This window comes from Grampus griseus, assembly GCF_964374135.1.
Source record: "Grampus griseus genome assembly, chromosome: 4".
NCBI classification, from domain to species: Eukaryota; Metazoa; Chordata; class Mammalia; order Artiodactyla; family Delphinidae; genus Grampus; species Grampus griseus.
In genome coordinates this window covers 28,935,167-28,957,553 of record NC_138997.1, presented here as the reverse complement: position 1 = coordinate 28,957,553, position 22,387 = coordinate 28,935,167, and the positions used below count along the sequence as shown (strand labels likewise).

The following is a 22,387-nucleotide window of genomic DNA, read 5'->3' as shown; positions in this document are numbered from 1 at the left end:
ATCTGTCCTTCGTTTACTTTAGCTTACACTTAGATTGCTTTCAGTTGTCATCAGTTTTCCTTCAGACCCTCATTTTCCACTGAGGAATTCCAAGACAATTCAAGTTAAAATACAAATCTTGTTCCCCATAAAATGGTACCTTATGAAAACAAAAAAGGAACAATCACACTGAAAATATATTCCTTAGATCTTAATGATTTTAATTCTTGATTTTAAAAAAGTTGCCAACAGGTATAATTAGACATTTCAAAAATAACATTGTATGCTATTTTCATGGAATATAGAGCATCTTGGGATGGGGGATGGGGGGGACCATGAATCGGGGCTGAAGTATTGGTAACTTTTAAAAATATTTCTATTTTTTGTGGCAAGACTTATCTCCAGCAGAAAGTTAAGTAGTTCAGATAGGTTTGTAATATTTGCTTCTTTTCTTAACAAATTTACCAAATTTGTATGCTTTTTAAGGGAAAAAAATAGCTGCTATTGTAACAAATGCTTTCTGGTTTGGAAAATATCAAGTAAACTTTGTATTAAGGTGAGCTTCTCTCCCCAAAGAAGTTCTAAAAGTGAATCAAATGAAACCAAGCCCCTGGTTCTACTTGTCCCCTGGCCTTTTACTATGCCATTTGAGGTCTCCCTTGGTCACCAAGCATGCAAGCCAGTTCCTGAGTCTCACTGCACATAGCACGGCCAACGTGGAACAGAGTTTGATATGATGCCTTTTCACCCACGTCTCACTCAGAAGTACCTAGAGTCACCAAGAGTGAGGAAGGACACTGTGGGGACACCGCTGTGCGTCATGCACTCCAATAAATGCATTGTAATAATTACGTGAGACGACCAGACATGAAGTAACCGCAGGCTGTGGAGGCAGCGGGGCCAGCAGCACAGAAACCAGGCCCTGTCTTCACAGTAGAGGCCCTCTCCTGGTCTGCACATTCAATAAACCCTACTTTCCTTCTTCCCCTCCCCACCACCCAGGAAAACATAGGCATGTACAGAAATTTGCATGACATTTCAAAGAACACGTTGACCATCATAAAAACCGCTAGTTAATTTTTGTGACCAGCAGCATTTGCCTTTTCAAGGACAGTAGGTTTCTGCTGCATTTTCCCTGATCTGCCAGATCTCTCTCCTCAGGGTAGGTGACTGTTCCAAGGATAGCCAAGGGTATGGGGTTAGGATGACAAGTTCTTCTTTCCCACAGAGTTCCACAGCTGGTAGTAGTGACCTGTTTTCTGGGCACAGTTGCCCCTGTGGATCACACAGTGCCATTTGTCAATCTTACTCTAAAAGCAGTCCTGGGCTTCCCTGGTGGCGCAGTGGTTGAGAGTCTGCCTGCCGATGCAGGGGACATGGGTTCCTGCCCCGGTCCAGGAGGATCCCACATGCCACGGAGCGGCTGGGCCCGTGAGCCATGGCCTCTGAGCCTGCGCGTCCGGAGCCTGAGCTCCGCAACGGGAGAGGCCACAACAGCGAGAGGCCCGCGTACCGCAAAAAATAATAATAAATAAATAAATAAATAAAAGCAGTCCTAATCAAGGAAATCTCAGAGTGCTGACAGAGTCCTGCTCATTAGTCCACTTCATGAAGGCGTTTTGTGTCCTTGTCCCCGGACACTATAAAAGTAGAGGACTCGTTTGCCTTAAAATAGTATTCTCCAGGTTAAATAAGGAATTCAGTTTCTCCTGTGGCTTGGCCCGCAGCGCGGCCCAGATGGAGCCCGTTGCGTCGGCCCCTCGTGGGGTGCCTCCACAGCCAACCACAGTTTTCCTTTTAGTTTGGGACTGAGGTACAGGATGACGTCTTCTACCTGTGACGACGTTTGGAAACATCTTCCATTATTTGAATAGTCCTTTTCTGTCCCACCTTCACCCTCCTCCCCTAGTGTTCAGTCACTATCAGAATTAATTTAATATTAATAGTTTTACTCCCCCTCTGTTCTTTGAATGAACCATGGAGAAATATACTCTAAGATTTTATATTAGGATGACACATAAGCTTGGGAAAGACAATCTGAGGCAGTTTATAATACAGATTTTGTCTTATTTTTGTCCTGTTTTAAACTATCGTTGCTTGATAATCATGTAAGGCTTAGAAATTCAGCAACATGTGTTCCTCAAACTATAGCAGATAGTTTGTATCTACTCCTAAAATAGGATTTGGGGACAAATTCCCAAACTATAAATTAAAGGTTTAAGCATTATGGGAGGCAGGAACAAATGATATGATGATTTAATCTGAGTCGAGGGAGGTCATCCCCTGCACGAACTTGAATTGATTTGTTCGTTTAATCTTTTTTTCCTTAAGGTGAGACCACCACTCCTCGGGCCATCTTGACAGGCCATGACTCTGAGATCACTTGTGCTGCCGTCTGCGCTGAGCTCGGCCTCGTGTTAAGCGGTTCTAAAGGTAAATCTGTGGGGCCTTCAAAAAATGGATGCATTTTTTTGGTGTCTTCTAATAACAAATTACCAGAGGTGAATTTGGTGCCTTTTTCTCTAAAGCTGTGCTATCTGTGACAGTGACTGTTAGCTCCATGGGACTGTTCACATTAACTGAAACGAAATAAAAGTTAAAATTCAGTTCCCTGGTGGCACTAGCCACATTGCAGGGGCTCAGTATGCACCTACGACTAGTGGCTACCGTACTGGACGGCCCAGAAAGGGAACACTTCCATCACTGCACTGAAGTCCTGTTTCACAGCATTGCTCTGAAGAGTGAGGCGAGAACAAGGACAGTCTTAGTGTATTTGTTTATCCTTCTGGACTCTGACTGGGCTGGGTTCCACCTCACACCTGAACGGAAACTCCTGACCCAGTCCGTTTTACTTTCCAAATCTCTGAACTAGGCAGGGGCCAGGATGGCATTGAGAATGGGGTGGAAAGATTCTTCAGCTGGTTGGCCTGGAGGTCTATCCCATAGCATCGTCACAAATTTAGGCCAAAGATATTCAGCAAGCTTTCTAAGAGCGCACACAACAAATCAGGATCTGACCAGGAGCAGAGCTGTTTCCAGTTCATTGCTTATTCAGCTGTAATAGTCTATTCATCTCTCTGTCTCTCTGCCCTGAACTGAGCTCTGAACACAAAAAAGTACTGTAATCACATATCTCCTAGGCTTATCTGAGGGAGAAGCGTAGAGTTTTTGAGTCACCTTATCTGTGTCTTGAACTATGATACTTTGTATAGCTAACGAGACTTATTAATGAGTCAAATGTTGGTGTTTACAAATTTAGTTGGTCAAAACGATGAAATAGTAACAATGATAGCAAGAATTCTATAACTACTGGATTTTTTCCCCTTATACCCAATGATTTCATTTATCCTGAGCTAACATGAGTTCCCGGATTGTACGTGATCCAAATTGGACATGTAAAATGAACCTATCATATTACAGGCTGTCCTCACTTTGCACGGTGGTACAGCACCATAAAAATGACCATGCAAGATGAAACCATGCAAAGATATTAAAAATCAATAATTTCAATGGGAAATATTATGAAAAATAATGGGAAATTTTATGATTGTTCCATGGCCTTTACAAATTTTTATCAAAACATTAAAAATTCTCTTGTTCACTTTTATACATATATGCATACATACACATATGTATGGACATGAAAAAAATAGTAAAACTCACATTTAGTACACTAATTTAAAACATTAGAGACATTACGAATGACAGTCTTTTATTTCTTTGTGAAAAAATACATCAAGAGTACTTGGAAAGTGCTCGCCCCCTTCTCTCCGTGTAACTTAAGATAAGGAGTGAGAATCGTCTCTGTGCCTTGACCAGTTGTCAAACTCCTTCCTAAGTTTGGATCAGCTTCCAACATTTTATCTTCTGTGCTTTCAATGTCATGAAATATCTCCTAGGTTTCCTTTAATGTGGAGATTTTTGCTGACGTCACTTCTGGGACATCCTCATGTGTGTAACAGCACTTTCCTAAGTTTTACAGGGCTTATGTCAGTAAGATCACCTTCACTCACTTCCTCTGGCTGCATCTGTAGCGATGTCAGCACTCCCACGGTCAGCTCTATCTTCTGTAACTCCGTTTATGTTGGCTTCCAGTTTTACTTTCAGCTTTGTCACTTCTCATTTCCTTACTTCAGATCCATCTTTGTTGGCCACTACCCTCTTTTGATTATCCATTTTTATAAAATGTCATACAGTTCCATCCCTGGGAGACAAGGAGGCAACACAACTACAGAGTTTGCTGTCTGTGCATGAGCTGAGTCACCGACGTGCAGTGACCATTCACTAACAGACTTCGAAAGAAGTGATGGGGTTGGTCACCCATCATGATGCACACCTGTTATTTATAGTGATTTGTGGACTGACAAGCTGACCATGAAGTGTGTACCTTATGCAGTTCCTGTGATAACTGAAATCTGAACTGCGGCATTTAGGGACTGGGGTCATTTAGAGTGACAACTGAAATTCATGCATGCTGGAACTGTGCAGAGCAAAGACTGCCTTATGTATTTATGTCGAGAACACTAAAAACCTATCAACTCCCTGAGTGGTCAAGAGAAAGACGAGAGACACGTTTTAATGGTCATGTGGGGAACACGTGATGATTCCATGTAGCCACGAGAAATTTAGCCCGGAGAGGAGTAGGGCATATAGTCTAATTACCCCATTTGTCCGACTCAGACATTTCTGAGAACTTACTCATCACACAAGCAGTTTTGGTTACCTGCTCCTCTTTTGCTTTTCATGTAGCAGGCACTCAGTAAAGATGCAGTTTCTCCATCCTCCTCAAGCATCTCAGCCTGGAGGTCAGCCCGGAGAGTGGGGAGTGGTGGATGCAAGCTGCTTGGTTTCGGGGACAGCAGGGGGGCAGACTTGTTTGCCAAGGAGAAGTGGCAGAAGGATCTCTGTATGAATTTCCCTGGGGGCTGGGGTGTGAGGAGGTGGACCACCAGGCACCTTCTCTCATCGCGAAGTAGCAAGCAGTGGGAGGGAAGATGTTTTAGGCCTTCAGAAGTTGCCTTAATGAGTTCTCACCACACAGGCCCCAATGCTGCTACCATCGGGACCCTGTGTGCAGCTGATGTTTAACTGAGGCCCAGCCTTCCTGGAAGCTCTTTTAGGATTTGTAATTTGTCCTGTTCCTTTCTGAATTCCTCCAGCTCTTATCATCCCTTGGCATAATGAATTTCATAAAGTAACTTCCTGTCTCTTGAGAAGTGAACTTGAACATGCATGACTCGGCTTCCTTCTTTCCCAAGTGGAAGGTGAGATTTAGCCGGCATGCAGATTTTACAAAATAACTGATATCTAAGATATAATTTTTTAAGGCTTTCTATAACTGTGATATGGTACTAGCAGCCTGTTTCAACGGTGCTCAAGATTCAGGTCACATTTGTCTGTTCTTATTCAGAAACTTCATTTTGGCTTTTGTTTCTCCTGTTTTCTCAGAAGGACCATGTCTCATACATTCCATGAATGGAGACTTGTTAAGGACTTTGGAGGGTCCTGAAAACTGCCTGAAACCAAAACTCATGCAGGCTTCCAGAGAGGGTCACTGTGTCATATTCTATGAAAATGGCTTCTTCTGTACATTCAGTGTGAATGGAAAACTCCAGGCCACCGTGGAAACAGATGATAACATAAGGGTAAGTATACCTTACAGACTTTTCAGCATTCTGTGTTTTTACCTCAAAGTGTAAAGGTGAGTGAGGAGGGAGAGGGTTCTCAATTTAGTAAATGGCTTTCTTCTCTCTCCCATTCCGTGAGGTTTCTCCAGTGCATTTTGACCACCTCTGCCACGAAGGCTGCATACAGAGATGCTCACACTCTGCTTTTATTTTTCCCTCCCTTCATTTAAACCAAGTACACGTTAGAGGATTTTCCTTTCCTCTTTTCTTTACGATAATAATGTTGATAATCTGTCACTTTGAGTTGCGATTATTTTGTCAGCTACACTAATAAATCTGTAAAGTAATTTGAAATCCCTTGCTGGCTAAAACAATTTCTGTGGTACTTCAGTTAGTACCAAAGGCTCTGGGAAGTTCCTCAAGGCAGCAGTCGGAGGCTTTCTGCAGACTGTTCGTACACACATGCTTTTCCTCTCTGCCCTATGGCCGTTGTTTTTTTCCCTCTGTAGTATTTCCCACTGGATTTTAGGCTTAAACAATCCATCGCCTTTTCCTCAGCACGCCTGCACTTTATCATACTAACTTGTAAGTGGCAACTGTGTGATTAAAGTGAGCTTGCCTAAAATGAGCACTGCCCGTGCCCGGCTCCAGAGACCCACACTTCCACAGCTAACTGCCTTGGGAAGGGTGGAAGGAAATCACAGGCTGGGACTAAGAGACATCACAGAACAAAAATCTCCACCTCCATCCTGCAGTCTGAGCCTGTATAAGGAAAGGAGACCATGGAAACAAATTAGTCATTAGCTCAGACCAGAAATGAAGTTTCTTTGAAAGAGCAACAAGAACCCTGCAGGCAGGTGGCCTGGGGAACCTCTGCACTAATCAAGGCCTCCCACCTGTTTTTATTTAGATGCCAGATTGTGCAGTGGCATTTGGTTAACATATCAGAGCACATCAACTAGGCAATGTTTAGATGTCTTAATGAATAACTTAAATTTAAGTGGGCAGCCTGTACAGAGCAGCAAAGTTATGTTATCCTAAACAAAGGATCACCCCCCATTTCACCCATAGGAACTCATTTATTTTGTTTTCCTGGGGAAGCTGTGTCTTAGGATATGATTGTCGCCAGCAGACTGCTGTGGCCTGCTGGTACCTCCTGGAAACTGGTGCAACTACGGTGTTGTCCGAGCACTCAGGAGTCCAGGGGCTGAGATTCACACGTCCCCAGGGCCCTCCGAAAATCTCTAGTCTCAACCCAACCTGGATTGAGACTGGAGGAGGCGTATGAGAATTGAGAACTACGTGAATGCTGGTTTGGGTGGGAGATAGGGTGCTACTCAGGAAATGCTACCCTGGCTGTTATTCTCAGGGAAATTTGACAAGTCCCTCATGAGAAAGGCCAACAAAATATTTTTTAACCTTGGCAGGCACCTGGTTTAATAAAATGTTTTAGGTGCTGATACATGTATAGTCCTAAAAGTCCAGGTTTTATTTATTTCAACACAGAGCTAGGAGTAGGGATTCTTTAGGACAAAGAGTTAAAGATTAATGGTTTTAATTTATGTTTTAATATAGCACTTATCCAGTAAAAAGCCTCACGTATAAAACTCAAGTGAACCACAACCGTAAGGTTAATGGATTTTCATCAGCTGAATTTTATAAGTGTAGCAAATAATTATTTGTTGTAGTCTTCATTTCATTTCCCAGATAAGCCCCTAGAGATTGACGTTTGTGAAATGAATGGGGGAAAAGGATATTGGTTTTCACTTATATTGAAAAATCTTACTATGGGTATTTGGTTAAAATTTAGAGAATGCTTCTTGAATGAAAGTGTCTTCCACCCATAGGTTTTGATTTCTTACGTGTATTTTTGTGTTCTTGCGAATAAGCTGTATTTAAGAGACCTCTGAAAGTTCGCATTTACTTGAATGTGAATTGAATGGCTATGAAACATTTCTATAATTAAAAAAAAAAATTTTGTCAAAGGGTAAAGACTTAAGGCAACTATGCTAAAACTCTGAGTACGGAACAGTATAAATATATTTTTCAGAAGGTAGATAGTTTCTTTCTGGCCTACTAGTACAATCTGGATTCCCACATTCACTGTATCCAGGTGGACAGAAGATTACAGGTATTTGCAATAACTTTTAGAACTCCCAATGTCACCCAGCTAAAGAAAGGAAATGTGTATGTTAATAAACCGGGAAAAGAAGGTTTGGAGGGAAGGGGGCAGGAGGAGAGGAAGGGGCAGTAGGATCTGCTCCTCAAGTAAGGAGGGACCTTTTATATCAGGAGCTGGCATACTTTCTCTGTTTAAAAAAAAAAAAAAAAAAAGTAGCTGAAATGAATGGATGTGCCTTTGTTCCAATAACGCTTACTTATGAGCACTGAAATTTGGAATTCATATAATTTTCACGTGTCATGAAATATTCTTTTGATTCTTTTTTTCAACCATGAAAAAAATGTAAAAAGTCATAAAAAAAAAAAAGAAAGTGGCCTGCCTTTGGTAGGTTTGACAGGACTGAAGAGCAAATTACGTGTCTGTCCTTTGAGTTCAGCACTGGCAGGAAGCAGTCAGTCCTGGGGCAAGAAGAAAATGCTTAAACTGGGTTTAATCACCCTGGGAGTCACGGTTCCCTACCAAGTTGTCTTCCCACCTGCTGTAAACTTCCAGCAGGCCTAGTGAAGGTGCTCAAGCTGTAGGTGGTCTCCTGTGGGGCTGAGCCCCACAGGCAGCAGTGTTTTATCAGGGATATGAGGTCAGCTAGCACTGTCTGCCCAGCCTCAGTACAAAACAGGCTTAGCATGACCACAGTGCAATGGAGCGATGCCAGGAAGCGCTTCGTTTTACAGTACTGGTCCCCGTCCACAACACGGACCATTTAACTAGTAGTCATAGAATTGGAAGAGTCAGCCACCTCATCCTTAAAAAGCAAAAATTAAAAACAAAAAAACTCAAAAACTCCAGCATTGCCTAACTTTGCCCATTTGACTTTTGAAAAATAGCAAAAGTCTTCTATGACTCATGATTTCCTGAAAACTCCTCAGGAACACATACACACTCTGTCTCTTTGTGGCTCCAGTAGCCGGCTGGAATCACGTCGAATTAATCAGAGATGCGGTGAGGGCCCCAGTTTTCCGAGAGCCGTGTCTCTACTGACTGTTGCTGTGTCTCACAGGCTATCCAGCTGAGCCGGGATGGGCAGTACCTGCTCACCGGAGGAGACAACGGTGTGGTCATGGTCTGGCAGGTGTCTGACCTCAAGCAGCTCTTCGCCTATCCAGGCTGCGACGCCGGGATCCGGGCCATGGCACTGTCTTACGACCAGAGGTAACACTGAAATAGTGGTCTATACTGGTGGCATTAAAAACTGGCAAGGGAATGTATGTAGTAACTGGGCTGATGGCTGGGCTGGGCTGTGAGGGTCACCTGTGCAATCAAAAAAGCTGATGGATATTGGGGTTTCCAAGGTACTTTTTAAAAAGCATGATTTTGTTTGATGGCATTGCCAATCTTGGACAAAGGCTGAATTCTCTAGGAATAGACAGGATTTAAGTAACAGAGGCTCCAGTTATATTGCTGTAAAGCTTTTTATGTTAAAGTACCTTTTTTCTTAAACAAAATTTCATGTGAAATGCCTGTATGTCTGTCCATAATGATTCCATTGAGAAATCTGGCTTATTTACTAAAACCTCCATTTTAGGGAGATAATCTTTACCTGGCATCTTATTTCTTTTTAATATACAGTCTTTCATTTTAGTTCTTAACTTCTTTTACTGTGATAACATATACATAAAATTTACCATTTAAACCTTTTTTTGGGGTGCATAATTCAGTAGTATTAAGTATATTCACATTGTTGTACAACTATTACCGCTATTCATTTCCAGAACTTTTTCATCATTCCATCTCATAGTGTCCTTTGATGTGCAAAAGCCTTTAATTTTGATGAAGTCTCATTTATTTTTTTCTGTTGTTGCCTGTGCTTTCGGTGTTATATCCAAGAAATCATTGCAAAATTCAGTGTCATGAAGTGCTTCCTCTATATTTTCTCCTAAGAATTTTATAGTTTTAACTCATATTTAGTTTTTGATCCATTTTGAATTAATGTTTGTTTATATATGATGGTCATAAGGGTCCAACTTCATTCTTTTGCATGTGGATATCAGTTTTCTCAGCACTGTATGTTGAAAAAGACTGTTCCTATATATGAGAGATTATTTCTGGATTGTCTGTTTTATTCTGTTGGTCTATATGTCTCTCTCTAAGCCAGTACCACACTGTTTTGATTACTGTAGCTTTACAGTAAGTTTAGAAATCAGGAAGTATGAGACATCCAATTTTGTTGTTCTTTTTTGAGATTGTTTTGGCTATTCAGGCTCCCTTGAGATTCCATGTGAATTTTAAGATGTTTTTTTTTTCCTATTTTTGCAAAAAACATTGAGATTCTGTTAAGAATTAGGTTGAATCTGTAGACAGCTTTGGCTAATATTGTCATCTTAACAATATTAAGTGTTCCGATCCATGAACACAGGATATCTTTCCATTTATTTATGTTGTCTTTAATTTCTTTAAGCAATATTTTCTGGTTTTCAACATACAGGCCTTTTGCCCCCTTGGTTAAATTTATTCCTTGAGCATTTTATTTTTTTGTTGTCATTGTTGTTGCTGTGATGGAATTGTTCACTGCTTGTATGTAGAAACACAACTTATTTTTTGTATTGTTGATTTTGTATCCTGCAACTTTGCTAATATAAGTTCATCAGTTCTAACAGTTTTTTTGTGTGTGGAATCTTTAGGATTTGCTACATAAAGATCATGTCACTTGCAATAGAGGTAATTTTACTTCTTCCTTTCCAATTTAGATTCCTTTTATTTCTTTTCCTTGCCTAACTGCCCTGGCTAGGACTTTTCGTACTATATTGACTAGAAGTGGTGAAAACAGGTATCCTCGTCTTGTTCCCAGTAAGAGGGGGAGAGCTTTCAGTATTCACCATTGAATGTGATGTTAGCTGGGAATTTTTCATAAATGCCCTTTATATCGTGTTGAGGTACTTTCCGTCTATTCATAGTTTCAGTGTTTTTATCATGAAAGGATGATGAATTTAGTCAAATGCCTTCTCTCATATGGGTTTCTTTTGTTGTTGTTAATTGTTGATGTGATATGTTACAATTGATTTTTGAATGTTAAACCATCCTTATATTCCAAGAATAAATCCCACTTGGTCATGGTGTATATAATCTTCTTAAATGCTACTGAATTTGGTTTGCTATTATTTGTTAAAGATTTTTGTATCAGTAAGCATAGGGATATGGTCTGTGATTTATTTTCTTGTAATGTCTGTTTCACTTTGGTGTCAGGGTGTGTTGGCCTCATTGAACGACTTAAGAAATGTTCTCTGTAGTTTTTTAGAGGCATTTGAGTTGGTGTTAATCCTTCTTTAAATCTTTGACAGAATTCACCAGTGAAGCTCTCTGGTCCAGGGCTTTTCTTATTGAGAGGTTTTTGATTACTGATTCAGTCTCATTACTCGTTATAAGTCTATTCAGATTTTGTTTCTCCATGATGAAATTTTGGAATAATGTGTGTTTCTAAGAATTTTTCCATTTCATCTAGGTTATCCCAATTGTTGGCATACAGATGTTCCTAGTATTCTCTGATAATCCTCTTTTTATTTCTATAAAATTGGTAGCAATGTCTCCACTTTATGATTTTAGTAATTTGAGTCCTTTTTTTTAGTCTAACTAAAAGTTTGTCAATTTTGTTGCCCTTTTCAAAGACGCAACTTTTTTTTTTTCTTTTTGCTGTACGCGGGCCTCACCACTGTGGCCTCTCCCGTTGCGGAGCACAGGCTCCGGACGCGCAGGCCCAGTGGCTCACGGGCCCAGCCGCTCCGCGGCATGTGGGATCTTCCCGGACTGGGGCACGAACCTGCGTCCCCTGCATCGGCAGGCGGACTCCCAACCACTGTGCCACCAGGGAAGCCCCAGAGACTCAACTTTTGACTTTGTTGATTTTTCTGTTTTTCTATCCCCTATTTCCATTCTAATCTTTATTGTTTCATTCCTTCTGTTACCTTTGGGTTTAGTTTGCAGCTTTTTCTTGTTCTTTAATGTGTAGAATTAGGTTACTGATTGAGATTTTAAGTATCTGTGTTTACAGCTCTGAATTTCCCTTTTAGCACTGGTTTTGCTGCATCCTGTAAGTTTTGGCTTGTTGTTTTGTATTCATTTGTCTTGGAATTTTCTAATTTCCCTGAGATTTTTTTCTTTGACCCATTGGTCAGTTTCCACACACTGATGAATTTTCCAGTTTTCCTTCTGTTATTGATGTCTAGTTTAATTCTGTTGTGATTAGAAAAAATACTGTGTGTGATTTCAATCTTTTTAAAGTGTATTAGGACTTGTGGCCTAATGTATGGTTTATCTTGGAGAAGGTTCCGTGTGCATTTGAGAAAAATGTGCATTCTGCTGTTGTTGGGTGAATGTTTATATATGTGTTACATCCAGTTGGTTTTTAGTATTGTTCAGATCCTCCATTTCCATATCTTCTTTCTGGTTGTTCTACCCATTATTGAAAGTGGGGTATTGACGTCTCCAACCATTATTGCAGAACTGTTTGTTTTTCTCTTCAATCCTGTCAGCGTTGGTTCCATATATCTTGGGGGGGTGCTGATTGGTTCATATAGGTTTGTAACTGCTATATACTCTTGATGAATTGACCCTTTTATCATTGCTATATAGTGTCCTTGTCTCTTGTAACATTTTGACTTAAAACTTATTTTATCTGATATTAGTATAGCCACCTCAGCTTTCTTTTCATTATTATTTGCATGGAATATCTTTTTCCATCCTTTCACTTTCAACCTGTTTAGATCACAGTGAGTCTCTGGTAGACAGCACATAGTTTGATCATGTTTTTAATTCATTTTGCCAGTCTCTCTGCCTTTTGATTGGAGAGTTTCATCACCTTACACGTAAAGTAATTACTGATAGGGAAAGACTTGCTTTTGCCATTTTACTGTTTGCTTTCTACATGTCTCAGTGCTTTTTTGTCCCTCATATCCTCATTACTGCCTTCTTCTGTGTTTAGCTGATTTTCTTGTTCTGACACATTTTAGTTCCTAATTTTGATTTGAGGTACTACTAAGGATACTAAGTATGACATCAAAGGACTCTCCTAACCAAACCATACAGAGAGAGGTCTAAGATAGTAAATAGGCTTCTGCCTCCTGGAGAGGCTCCTCTGAACCGCCTGTCTTACTGCTTCATCTCTTTCCCTGCACCACCAGCTCAGGGACAGGGGACGCAAACAGCAACTCCTGTCTATAGTGATCATGGCAGTGAGTCGCTGTGTTGGGAGGACAAAGCCCCTCTACCCTTAACACTATGGGACACAGAATATTCTTCTGCAGGGTGGTCAGCACTCTGATTTCTTACTCTTCATTCCTTCTGTATGTGTCACATACCTCTGTCAGTCACTTGATTGTATGCTGCTTCCTCCACCAGCAATTACTTTGAGATTATCATTCTTTATTTTGCTTCCAATACCTAATATAAAAAGTTTACCTGCCCAGCCTCTCCGCCTTAGAAATTATCTAGTCTGTTCAGGTTTTTGTGACTCATCTTGCACAAACTAGCTGTACTTTCAATATAAAGGCAAGCTGTGAATTGGATCCACGTGGAGTGTCAGAGGTGGGACTCTGAGCTTACTCAGGACTGCATTTTAGTCATCAAAAAAACATACCGTAAATCTCACAAATTGTAGGTCTGGCTGCCATCTTCTGTATTTACCTTGTGGATTTGGGGAGGGCAGTTCTTTCTTTAGTAACAAAGCCTAGGTTTGTAAACCCCTCCTTCTCTCTCTGCTTCTCCCAGGTGCATCATTTCTGGCATGGCCTCAGGAAGCATTGTTCTGTTCTACAATGACTTTAACCGGTGGCATCATGAATACCAAACCCGCTACTGATTGATAGTGACAGCTGGGCTTCAGCCTTGCCCCCCAGCCTGGGCACAGGAAGCGCCCTCAGCATCTTTCTCTTAGAAACAGCAATCACATCTGAATGTAACTTAAATTTGCTCTAAGAAGCAAAATATTTTTTAAAGTTAATTGCTATTTTTGTAGACTTTGCTTGACTTTTTTGGGGGAATAGCAAAGCAGAAAACTGGCTGCTGGGTTCTGTAGTTTAAAAAAAAATCTATATTTTTAGTCATAATGAGAAGTCTATTTTCACCAATTATGGAAATAATAATAAGTATACAGTGGAGCAAGTAAACCCACTTATGCTAGTTATATTATGGAAAAACACTTCCCGTTTATCTGTAATCTTGAGAAATGTATGATTTTAACAATAAGGAATGGGTTATAATACTGGGATGAGGGAATTTTATTTACGCTGTACTTTGGGTCCTGTATTTTTCCAAACAAACAACTGTGCTTCTTCAGCACTGAAATTTCTGGGATTTAAATAGCAATGTTTAAATTACAGTAAATGTAATTTAAAACATCTCAGTGAATTATTTCTATCAATATTATTCTTCGAGCATGTTTTAGGCCTAGAAAATTATGGTTCGGGGGAGGGTATTTTATTTTATTGTGTGGTTATCATAAAGGATCTAATGTTATCGCAAGTGTGAAATATTTACCATGTTTTCCTGATCTGTCCTCTTCTTAGCACACCCAAATGAAATGATGATGGAAATGCTCTTGGGCTCACAACCTCTGTTTTTCTTTTAAAGTAAATGCAAGTACCAGGGCTCACTCCCCGAGGGCTGACTGTGCTCACGCACTGAGGCAGAGCCGCTGTCAGGGCTCCCCCACCTCCCCACCCCAACCCCGGGCCGAGGAACAGAGGCTACTGGGTGCTGTGTGAAGCAACCCTCGTTTACCTTCTGTTTGTTGTTAAACAATCTTCATCTTCCTTTTGATTAGCAATTTGTACTACAAAAATGTCATTTTTGGTGTTGTAGAATTCTAGTTTTCTAGCAGATTGCTGTGTGGAATTCTGTGAAAAATATTTGAGAAAAGGTCTGTATTGCATAAATAAATTCTTTGTAAGTTGTGAACTCTGCATTGAAACGGACATTCCATCTCTATTACTCTTGCAACTTACTTACCTAAAAGGGGTCGCCTCCTTTCTCCTACACATTCAGCTCTTCTCTAAAAGCAAAGATTTTAGGAATGGAACAACGCAGTTGTTTGTTTGCCAGAAAAATTAAAATGGTATTTGTTTTGTTGGTAATAATCTTTTTCACTCCTCCTTTTGAAACAATGATGATAATATAGTTATTGCAAGCAAAATGTCAAACCCTGGTTCAGTCATAGTTTTTGAACAATAACCAATAGGTGAGCAATTCTCTTGAATGAAAACAGGAAAATGGGCATTACGGAAATGAGAACATAGAGACCTTTATCTAACAAACAAACGACCAAAGGAACTTTATACACTGTTCTGTCTAAAATCCACTGTTGTTTTATAACCCATTAACAAAACAATAGATGGTAAAACGTGGGAGAGGGGAAGTACATCTTAGAGTCAAAGACATACCCAAGTTACTGGTACATGAATATCCTCACGGGTACTAACCTGTGATATCACACTTCGGGAACTTTGGGGAAAGTGGCAGAAGAAAATTAGGAATATCTAAGTCATATGCCAGGCATATGCTACTTCAACTACCTATTTCAGCAAGCCTGAAGCAAAGTTCATGAAGCAGCTTCCTCTTGGAGCCCAAGAAGAAAATCGGTGCCTCTACCGCCTTTATTGTTTACAACTGTGGAAAATCCACTGAAACTTAATACCTTACAACTGGCATCAACACACAACTACAGCCAGCCCCCCACATCCGTGGCTTCCACCAACCATGGACGTAGAACCTGCGGCTGCCGAGGGCTGACTGTATCTACTCATACAACGAATCCCGCTGGCATCAACACAGGACTTCTTAGGGGTAGACTCTGTTTAGTACCGTATATGTTAGGGTTTACTCAACATTCACTTACTTTATCCAATTTTCACTCCTTTAAAAAAAACTACTTCAAATAAATATAAACCGATTAGGGAAAAAAGTCAAAACTGAGGTGGCTTGGGGTGAAACGGGATGACCTACAACAGCCAGGAACCACGGCGGCACATTCAGCAGGTGGTGCGGCCGAGAGTGCAGAGTGTTAAAATGCACTGCCTCGGGAAAGGAAGGTTTCCCTCACCGATGGTGTGGATTCTGACGGAAACATCATCAGTCAAGTCCGTGAGGCTCTAATTTAAGAAATACCACTGGAGCTCTAGGAGAAAGCATATGAGGGCTTAGAGCAGAGAGAACATGAAAACCTGAGAGGCACACGGATGAGAACTGGTGGACAGTCCACTCAGGAGAAGTTTGTTCCCAAAGTGGACCAAACAGCCACAAGTAAATGTTCCAATAAATGAATCCAATGAAAAGGAACAATTCTGCCTTGAGATAACCCCACACTTCAGTTTTGCTTGTCAGCATGTGGGACGGTCCCCTGCCTGGGACCCACGGAAGCCGGGTGTAGCACATGAGGTCGGTAGCTTACCACCAGGCTGCCCACTCCCATTCAGCTCCGAGAGCAGAGCCCAGCCAGGGGCCTGACCTCACATCTGGGGCCGTGTGTCCTCCCACCTCGCTGTCGGAGGGGCAGAGAGAGATGGCAGAGGTCACGTGGGTCAAGTTGGCAGACAGCCAGGGGATCTGGACGTAGCCAGACCACACGTCTGCTTTGCACCTTTTTCTGCAAATATAACTGAATTTAAATGGCACATGACAGTTTAGATCCTCCAAGATAGGACTTTCACGGGAGAGATTTTCACTAGGGATCTTTGATACGTTTTTACCAGACACGATTTCAGGAGCTCTGACCTGGTTTGGTTCTCCTTCCTGCAGCAGCCCCACCCCCTCTCCATCACTGCTGAAGAGCCCAGCAGCCCTGGGACAGATTCCTTCCACATCAGGAAGCAGAAATGTCTTTAAACAGTTGGAAGGATCCCACACTGAGCTTGACGGAGCAGCTTTGCCACTTTCCGGCGAGCGTTGGATGATGGAGGAGCAGCCAGCCCAGCCCCACAGCCTCACATCATCACGTGACATCACATGAGGCCAGAGCGTGTTCACAAACACAGAGAGGAGGAGGACGTGAATCTGAAAGTCTGCATAAACCATGCGTAGCCGCAAATACGCCCGTGCCTCCACTTGGCTATTTCTGCCCCACCACAGACGGAGGAAAGTGTTTTCCACTTCAACTAGGAGGGCAGTCAGCCTTGCTACCTCCCTTTTCTGTAGCATAAAGTGTAATGATGTTAATTCTATAGGCATCTCAAGTTATCACTGCAGGGAAAAGCAAGGAAGCTGGGAAGGCAAAGACCATATATAAAGTAGCAGATCAAAAAAGTAAAATTAAAAAAAAATTTTTAATCCTACCTCTTCTATTTTCTCTCAGGTGAGTGGGAGAAACATCTTTTGGATCTTTCTTTTCAATAGATATGAAAAGTAGAGTCCGTGATGCATTTCCTGGGTCCCCCAAATCACATGATCACCATATAAAAGCCCAAGGCTACGATGAATGACACTGACACATCACTCCCTGCCCTGCCTCTCTGAGCCAGAAATGCAGATTGCTCAAACCAGAGGGCCTCACATCGTTCCTTCTAGAGAACAGGGTGGTCTGACCTGCAGGCAAGGGAAGCAGGTGACCTACAAATGTTCCTCTGAATTCCACGGCAGTCACGTGCCAGAAACATGCCGTGAATCATTTTCCTGTCTCAAGTTCAGGAATATTTTTCCTTGCCAAAACCAAGATTCTGGGGGAGCCTGGCAGAAGCAGCTGGCTGTGCTGCAGCTTCAGACTTGGATCAGCTGAGAGACACTCCCCAGGCTTGACCTTAGTGCCAGCACAGGCAAGTGCCCAGCCTCACACCATCAAACTCGGGCTGAAACCCTCCTGACCGCCAAAGGCCATGCTGCCAGCCCTGCCCCAAATGAAGGAGGCTCCTGTGTGAGGAGTATGGCACGAGCAGCTCAGTCTCTGTACCAAATACCTTTTTCTTCCGCTCAGCTGCTCAGTGATGGTAACACACCCCCACTGAGTTCAAGGCTGCGGGTTTTATCATAAAATAGCCCCTTAAAATCCATTGGCCAAGACTAACCAAAGTTGCACACATCCGCCTCCCTCAGAGAGACTACTGCCTTCCTTCATCTAACAGGACTCACACACCCCTGCCCTGGGAACTTCTTAGCCGCCTCGATTTTCTACCACTTTGTCAGGTGTCTTCCCCAGCCCAGCCCACCTCCACCTTAGGACACAGGCGCTACCCCTAAAGCATCCCTGACCACCTGGAGGGGCACAGCAGCTCCCAGGACACCTGCCCCGGGGCCGGGAGAGGCATGTCCAGGCTCCGTCAGCTCGAGACCCATCTGAGTTTCCTCATTTGCTGAACAGGGATGTTAGCTGTTCTCTCAGGGCTGTGGTGTGGCTCAAACAAGACAGTGTGAGATAACTCTGTACAGACTATGAGCTTTTGTTATTATTTAGCACCTAGGCATTTCCCAGAACTAGACAATCGCTCCTTTAGAAAGCAGCGAATTCTGTCACCGGGCTGCTCCTGCGACGCTGCGTTCACACCTGACCCTCATGCCTCCTACCCACTGACCTCGGGCCACCACCCAGAGCGCCCAAAAGAGGTCTGCAGCCCCTGCCACAGAGCAGTCCACTGTGAAGCCACACATCAGGCGGAGGTGCCTCTGGGTTTTCCTAAGCAACACCTGACCGCTTCTCCACCAGTCCTTGGTTCCCAGGGCTTTAAACCCCGCGCCACCCTGGCTGCCTTCTTTCGGGCGATGGTTGCTTCATCTGCACCACACACACACCCCGAGGCCCCAGCGCAGAGCCGTACCTGGGAGGTTCGACTCACGCTGCCCACGATCTGCACGGACTTTTCAGGATGCAGCTTAAGGTTATGCTAACGTTTAAGCAGTTCTGTTGGCGCCTAATGACGTGATGCTCTTTGCACTTCTCCCCTCCCAGATCTTTCCCGTGAAGCAGTGAACGCCAAGCCTTGGCCACTGAATCACAGGACTTCGCGCTTTGATTTCACATCTCAGGTTTGGATCAGTGCTCTAACCTGCTGAGATCGTCTTAAATCAGTCCATCCCATTTAAAACAGTGGATAAGGGTTCCTTCTGCATTGTCATACACATCATATGCAAAACTAAACAAAACAAGGAAACTGAGTGCTGTGGCCTTTCTTTAGAGCTGCACTGTCCAGCTTGGCAGGCGGAGCAACACGAGGCTACTAAACGCTTGAAATGTGCCTGGTCCAACCTGAGATGTACCATACATGTCAATACACACCAGGTTTCAAAGACTTAGGACAAAGAAATAAGGTAAAGTATCCCAATGATTTTTTTTTACATTGGTCACATGTTGAAATAATACTTTAAAGGGATGTATTTAGATATAGTGGGTTAAATAAACTATACTATAATTTCACCTGTTCCTTTTTAGATTTTTTTAATATGGTACCAGAAAATGTTAAATTATGTGGCTTACATTGTATTTCCATGGGATGGCAAACTGCCCTAAAAGTCCTCCTCCAAGACAGCATCACTACCCAGCACTCTTCTTTCAATATGATTTATCTGTTCTGAACCGTCCCCCATCTCCTGATTCACGTTTCACAATCTTATTCATGCAGATATTCTGGGGGAGTTACGCCAAATGCTTCCATCTGTATATTCCATGTACTTTCACGTCACGGCAACCTTTTTGAAGAAAGAGAGACAGACTCCCGCTGACTCTTGGCTGGGCCCAGCAGGCGGCCCGCGATGGCTTCGGCAGGTCACGGCTTCCCTTGCTCTATTCAAAGGTCAACTTCTGTAGACATGGCTCCCCTGCTGGAATAAGGGGATGAACATAAACCAAGCACATGCCTCTCTCTCAGTGCGGGAGCGGAGGAACCCAGCAATAAAGGACCTCTATTTAATTTGGATCCTGAGACCAGAATAAGAGCTCAATAACATTTGCTAAATGTGTGGGTGAATGAACAATTTGCTGTGGTGTCGGAGCCTTTAGTTAGGATCTTCCGCTAGATGACCACTCATGTCCAGGCCTTGATTTACCCTGGACAACAGGCTGCCTTCAAAAGAGCCCAGGTTTGATGTCCGTGGAATCTGAAACCACATCATGGCTCTGTCTCCTGCCAGTTCTATGACCCGGGTTATGTCATCTGACTTCTGGGCTTGTTCCTTTACCACCGCTTAACACTCTAGGTGTTTGTGGGATTCATTACTAAAGAACTGCTTGGCCACTGCTAGGCCACGGTGCCACACCCAGCTCAGCCTACTCCTGTCTCCAGGCCACCCAAGGGTGCCACAGAACGTGGGAGCATGTGCGGGACAGAAGGTGCTCCAGCTCCTGTCGCCAGTGACTGGCACTGCCCTGGCCATATGTTTTCTTAAGTCTTTAGCAAACGTCTTTGAACCTTGCAGTTTGAGAGATGGGGTCGAGTTTCAGGCTCCGATCAGTACACTAAAGGCCTCGCTCCGTCATTCTTCCATTTTCATTTTCACTATCCTCATTTTTCTCCTCTTTCTTTGACATTAGCTCTTCGCTGCCATTAACAAACATTTTTCTATTGGAAGCTATGAAAAAGCTTGCTCTTTAACCAGTGAGAAGAGCGACAGGCAGAATGTTCTGGACCTGCCCATCACTACCCTCTCTTGAAGCCTGCACCCACTGGAGCTGTGTGCCCAGGAAGCCCATCTGCATCCTGTCACCTGCCTCTGGTTTGGATCACAGGTCAGCACCAGCCCAGAGAGAAATCATCACACAGCAATGTGAACGAAGAGAACCAGAGCTGAAAGATACGGTTTCAAGCCGTGGAGCTGTACAGCCTTGCGAAGCTGGGGACAGAAGCAGTTGCAGGCTAAGCCAGAGCCCAGGCAAGCAGACGTTATGAGAGAACAGAAACCAAGAGCCAAAACGCAATGAAAGAAGCAGAGACAGGAGACGGCACAGTCTCTGAGACAGACACAGACGGACGAGAACAGCTCCCCATTTCCTATAAAGCCTGACCTTCCTGTCTCTGGTTCCATCGAAGTCCTCTGTTGTACGCTAATAATCTCTATTCGTTTTTGAGCTTTTGTGAGTTTCTGCACCTGTAATCAAACACACTTCCAGGTGCACCTGCGTGTGTTCTTCCCAAGCACCTCTCTTCCCCGTTGCGACCCCGAGACAAAAACAAACACCGGCACCAGCCAGAACCTGGGCCGGGGAGGTGTTGCTTTGACCGCACACTCTTTGCAAAACCACCACGCAGGAACCTCTACCCACCCTGACGGCTATTTCTCAAGAAGGAAAAGTTTATTGGATACACTTGTAGGCGGCAAAAGTCTAACAATGAGAATGAACTACAGGCCCACCCGTTTAGAAGATGAGCAGGTAAAACAAATTCACTGATTATATACAATCATTAAAAAGAGCAGGGTGGTGGGAAAAAAGGAAAAACTGCCAGCAGCCTTCCAGAAGGTTAGTAACAGAGGATGTCTGCAGGCACCTTCCCGCCCAGTCCCGACTGTGCCCCGCGCTTCCTGGGGGTTGTTGCCGCCGCTGCAGATGAAAAGCAGATGGAGAAGGGAGGCTCCGGCGGCTCCTGGGGTCGCTGGTTGGTCCTGCTCTGCCCGCAGCCGGACCTGGAGAAGGAAGCGCCCCGGCGACGCGGCATGCACCACGCCTCTCATTAAAAAGCCCCAAGGACAAGATCGTCAGCATTTTCTAATACGGTCGTGGGAAGAGTCAGGGAAACACAACTTCGAGGGAAGAAACGGCCTTCCCTGCGGTCTGCGCCCAAGTCCAGAGCCAGTGTCGTCCTAGACGAGCCCCCGAGGCTGGGCGGAGTACCGGGACCAGCGTGTCCGCTCGGGCTCCGAGCCTTGCGCGGGAAGTCAGCCCCCGACCCCCGTCAGCAGAGGAAGGGCACCCACAAAGGGACAGACGCAGTTCTGAGTTGCTTGTAAGAAAAAGGGAGCCCTCCTGAGTTTACTTAAATAAGAGAAAGATCTTGGTGCATCCAAAGTGTTTCTATAAAAATGCGCTCAATGTCAGATAAAAGTTGCACATTCTCCTGGTGACGCCGTCAAATGTCCACTGAACTGAGAAGACAGAGAATTTAAACGAAGCCACTCCGAGGACCTGTCCCCGAAGGCGACGCGCACAGGCCCCTCCAGGACCCGAGCGGAGCGCGCGGGAAGCGGTGGCCCTGGAGGCGCGCGCTCTCCACCCCGGCGATGCGATGCGCGGTGCGGGCAGCGATGCGGGCGGCGGCGGCAGCCGGTCAGTCGCGGTGGCGGCGCCAGGTCCCCGCCCGCTCGCACTCCGCGGCGGCGGCGGCGGCAGGAGAGCGCGGGGGCGACTCGGGGGACGCAGAGGGCTCCGGGGCAGGGGGCTCCGGGACAGCGGGCTCCAGGCCGGGCCGGCTGCCGTCCGCGCCGAGCTTGCTGCCGAAGATCTGGCCCTCCTTATCTAGAGCCGTGTTCTGAGAAGAGATCAGGAGACAGTTAGCCCGCCGCCTCGGTCCCGGCACCGCGAGCAGGGCGCGCAGAGCATGCACGGCGGGAACAGTAGAGGAGAAGTAACGCCCGGCTGCCCCCGATGGCAGCCCAAGGGCCAGCCCGTCCCCGGCGCCGCGGCCTCTGCTCCTACTGCCCTGGACGCGGCCTGGGCAGATCCTCCCCGGCTCCGGCTCCCAGCTGCCTGGGTTCGGGGCGC

The 22,387-nt window shown here is 44.2% G+C and overlaps 2 protein-coding genes across 2 annotated transcripts in view; one reads left to right on the top strand and one right to left on the bottom strand.

Moving 5' to 3' along the window:
• The window catches only part of LRBA (LPS responsive beige-like anchor protein), a 600,745-nt gene extending 586,072 nt beyond the window's left edge, over window positions 1–14,673 (top strand). Inside the window, exons 42-45 of the mRNA XM_082652852.1 lie at window positions 2,311–2,412; window positions 5,428–5,624; window positions 8,786–8,937; window positions 13,486–14,673. Coding sequence (XP_082508978.1) covers window positions 2,311–2,412; window positions 5,428–5,624; window positions 8,786–8,937; window positions 13,486–13,576 — 542 coding nt within the window. The 3' untranslated portion in view covers window positions 13,577–14,673. The remainder of the gene's footprint in view (window positions 1–2,310; window positions 2,413–5,427; window positions 5,625–8,785; window positions 8,938–13,485) is intronic.
• Window positions 14,674–21,953: 7,280 nt separating this feature from the next.
• DCLK2 (doublecortin like kinase 2) overlaps window positions 21,954–22,387 on the bottom strand; it is a gene marked incomplete at both ends in the record, with an annotated part of 155,332 nt that continues 154,898 nt past the window's right edge. The window contains one exon of the mRNA XM_082653239.1: window positions 21,954–22,154. Within this exon, the coding sequence (XP_082509365.1) occupies window positions 21,954–22,154 (201 nt within the window). The remainder of the gene's footprint in view (window positions 22,155–22,387) is intronic.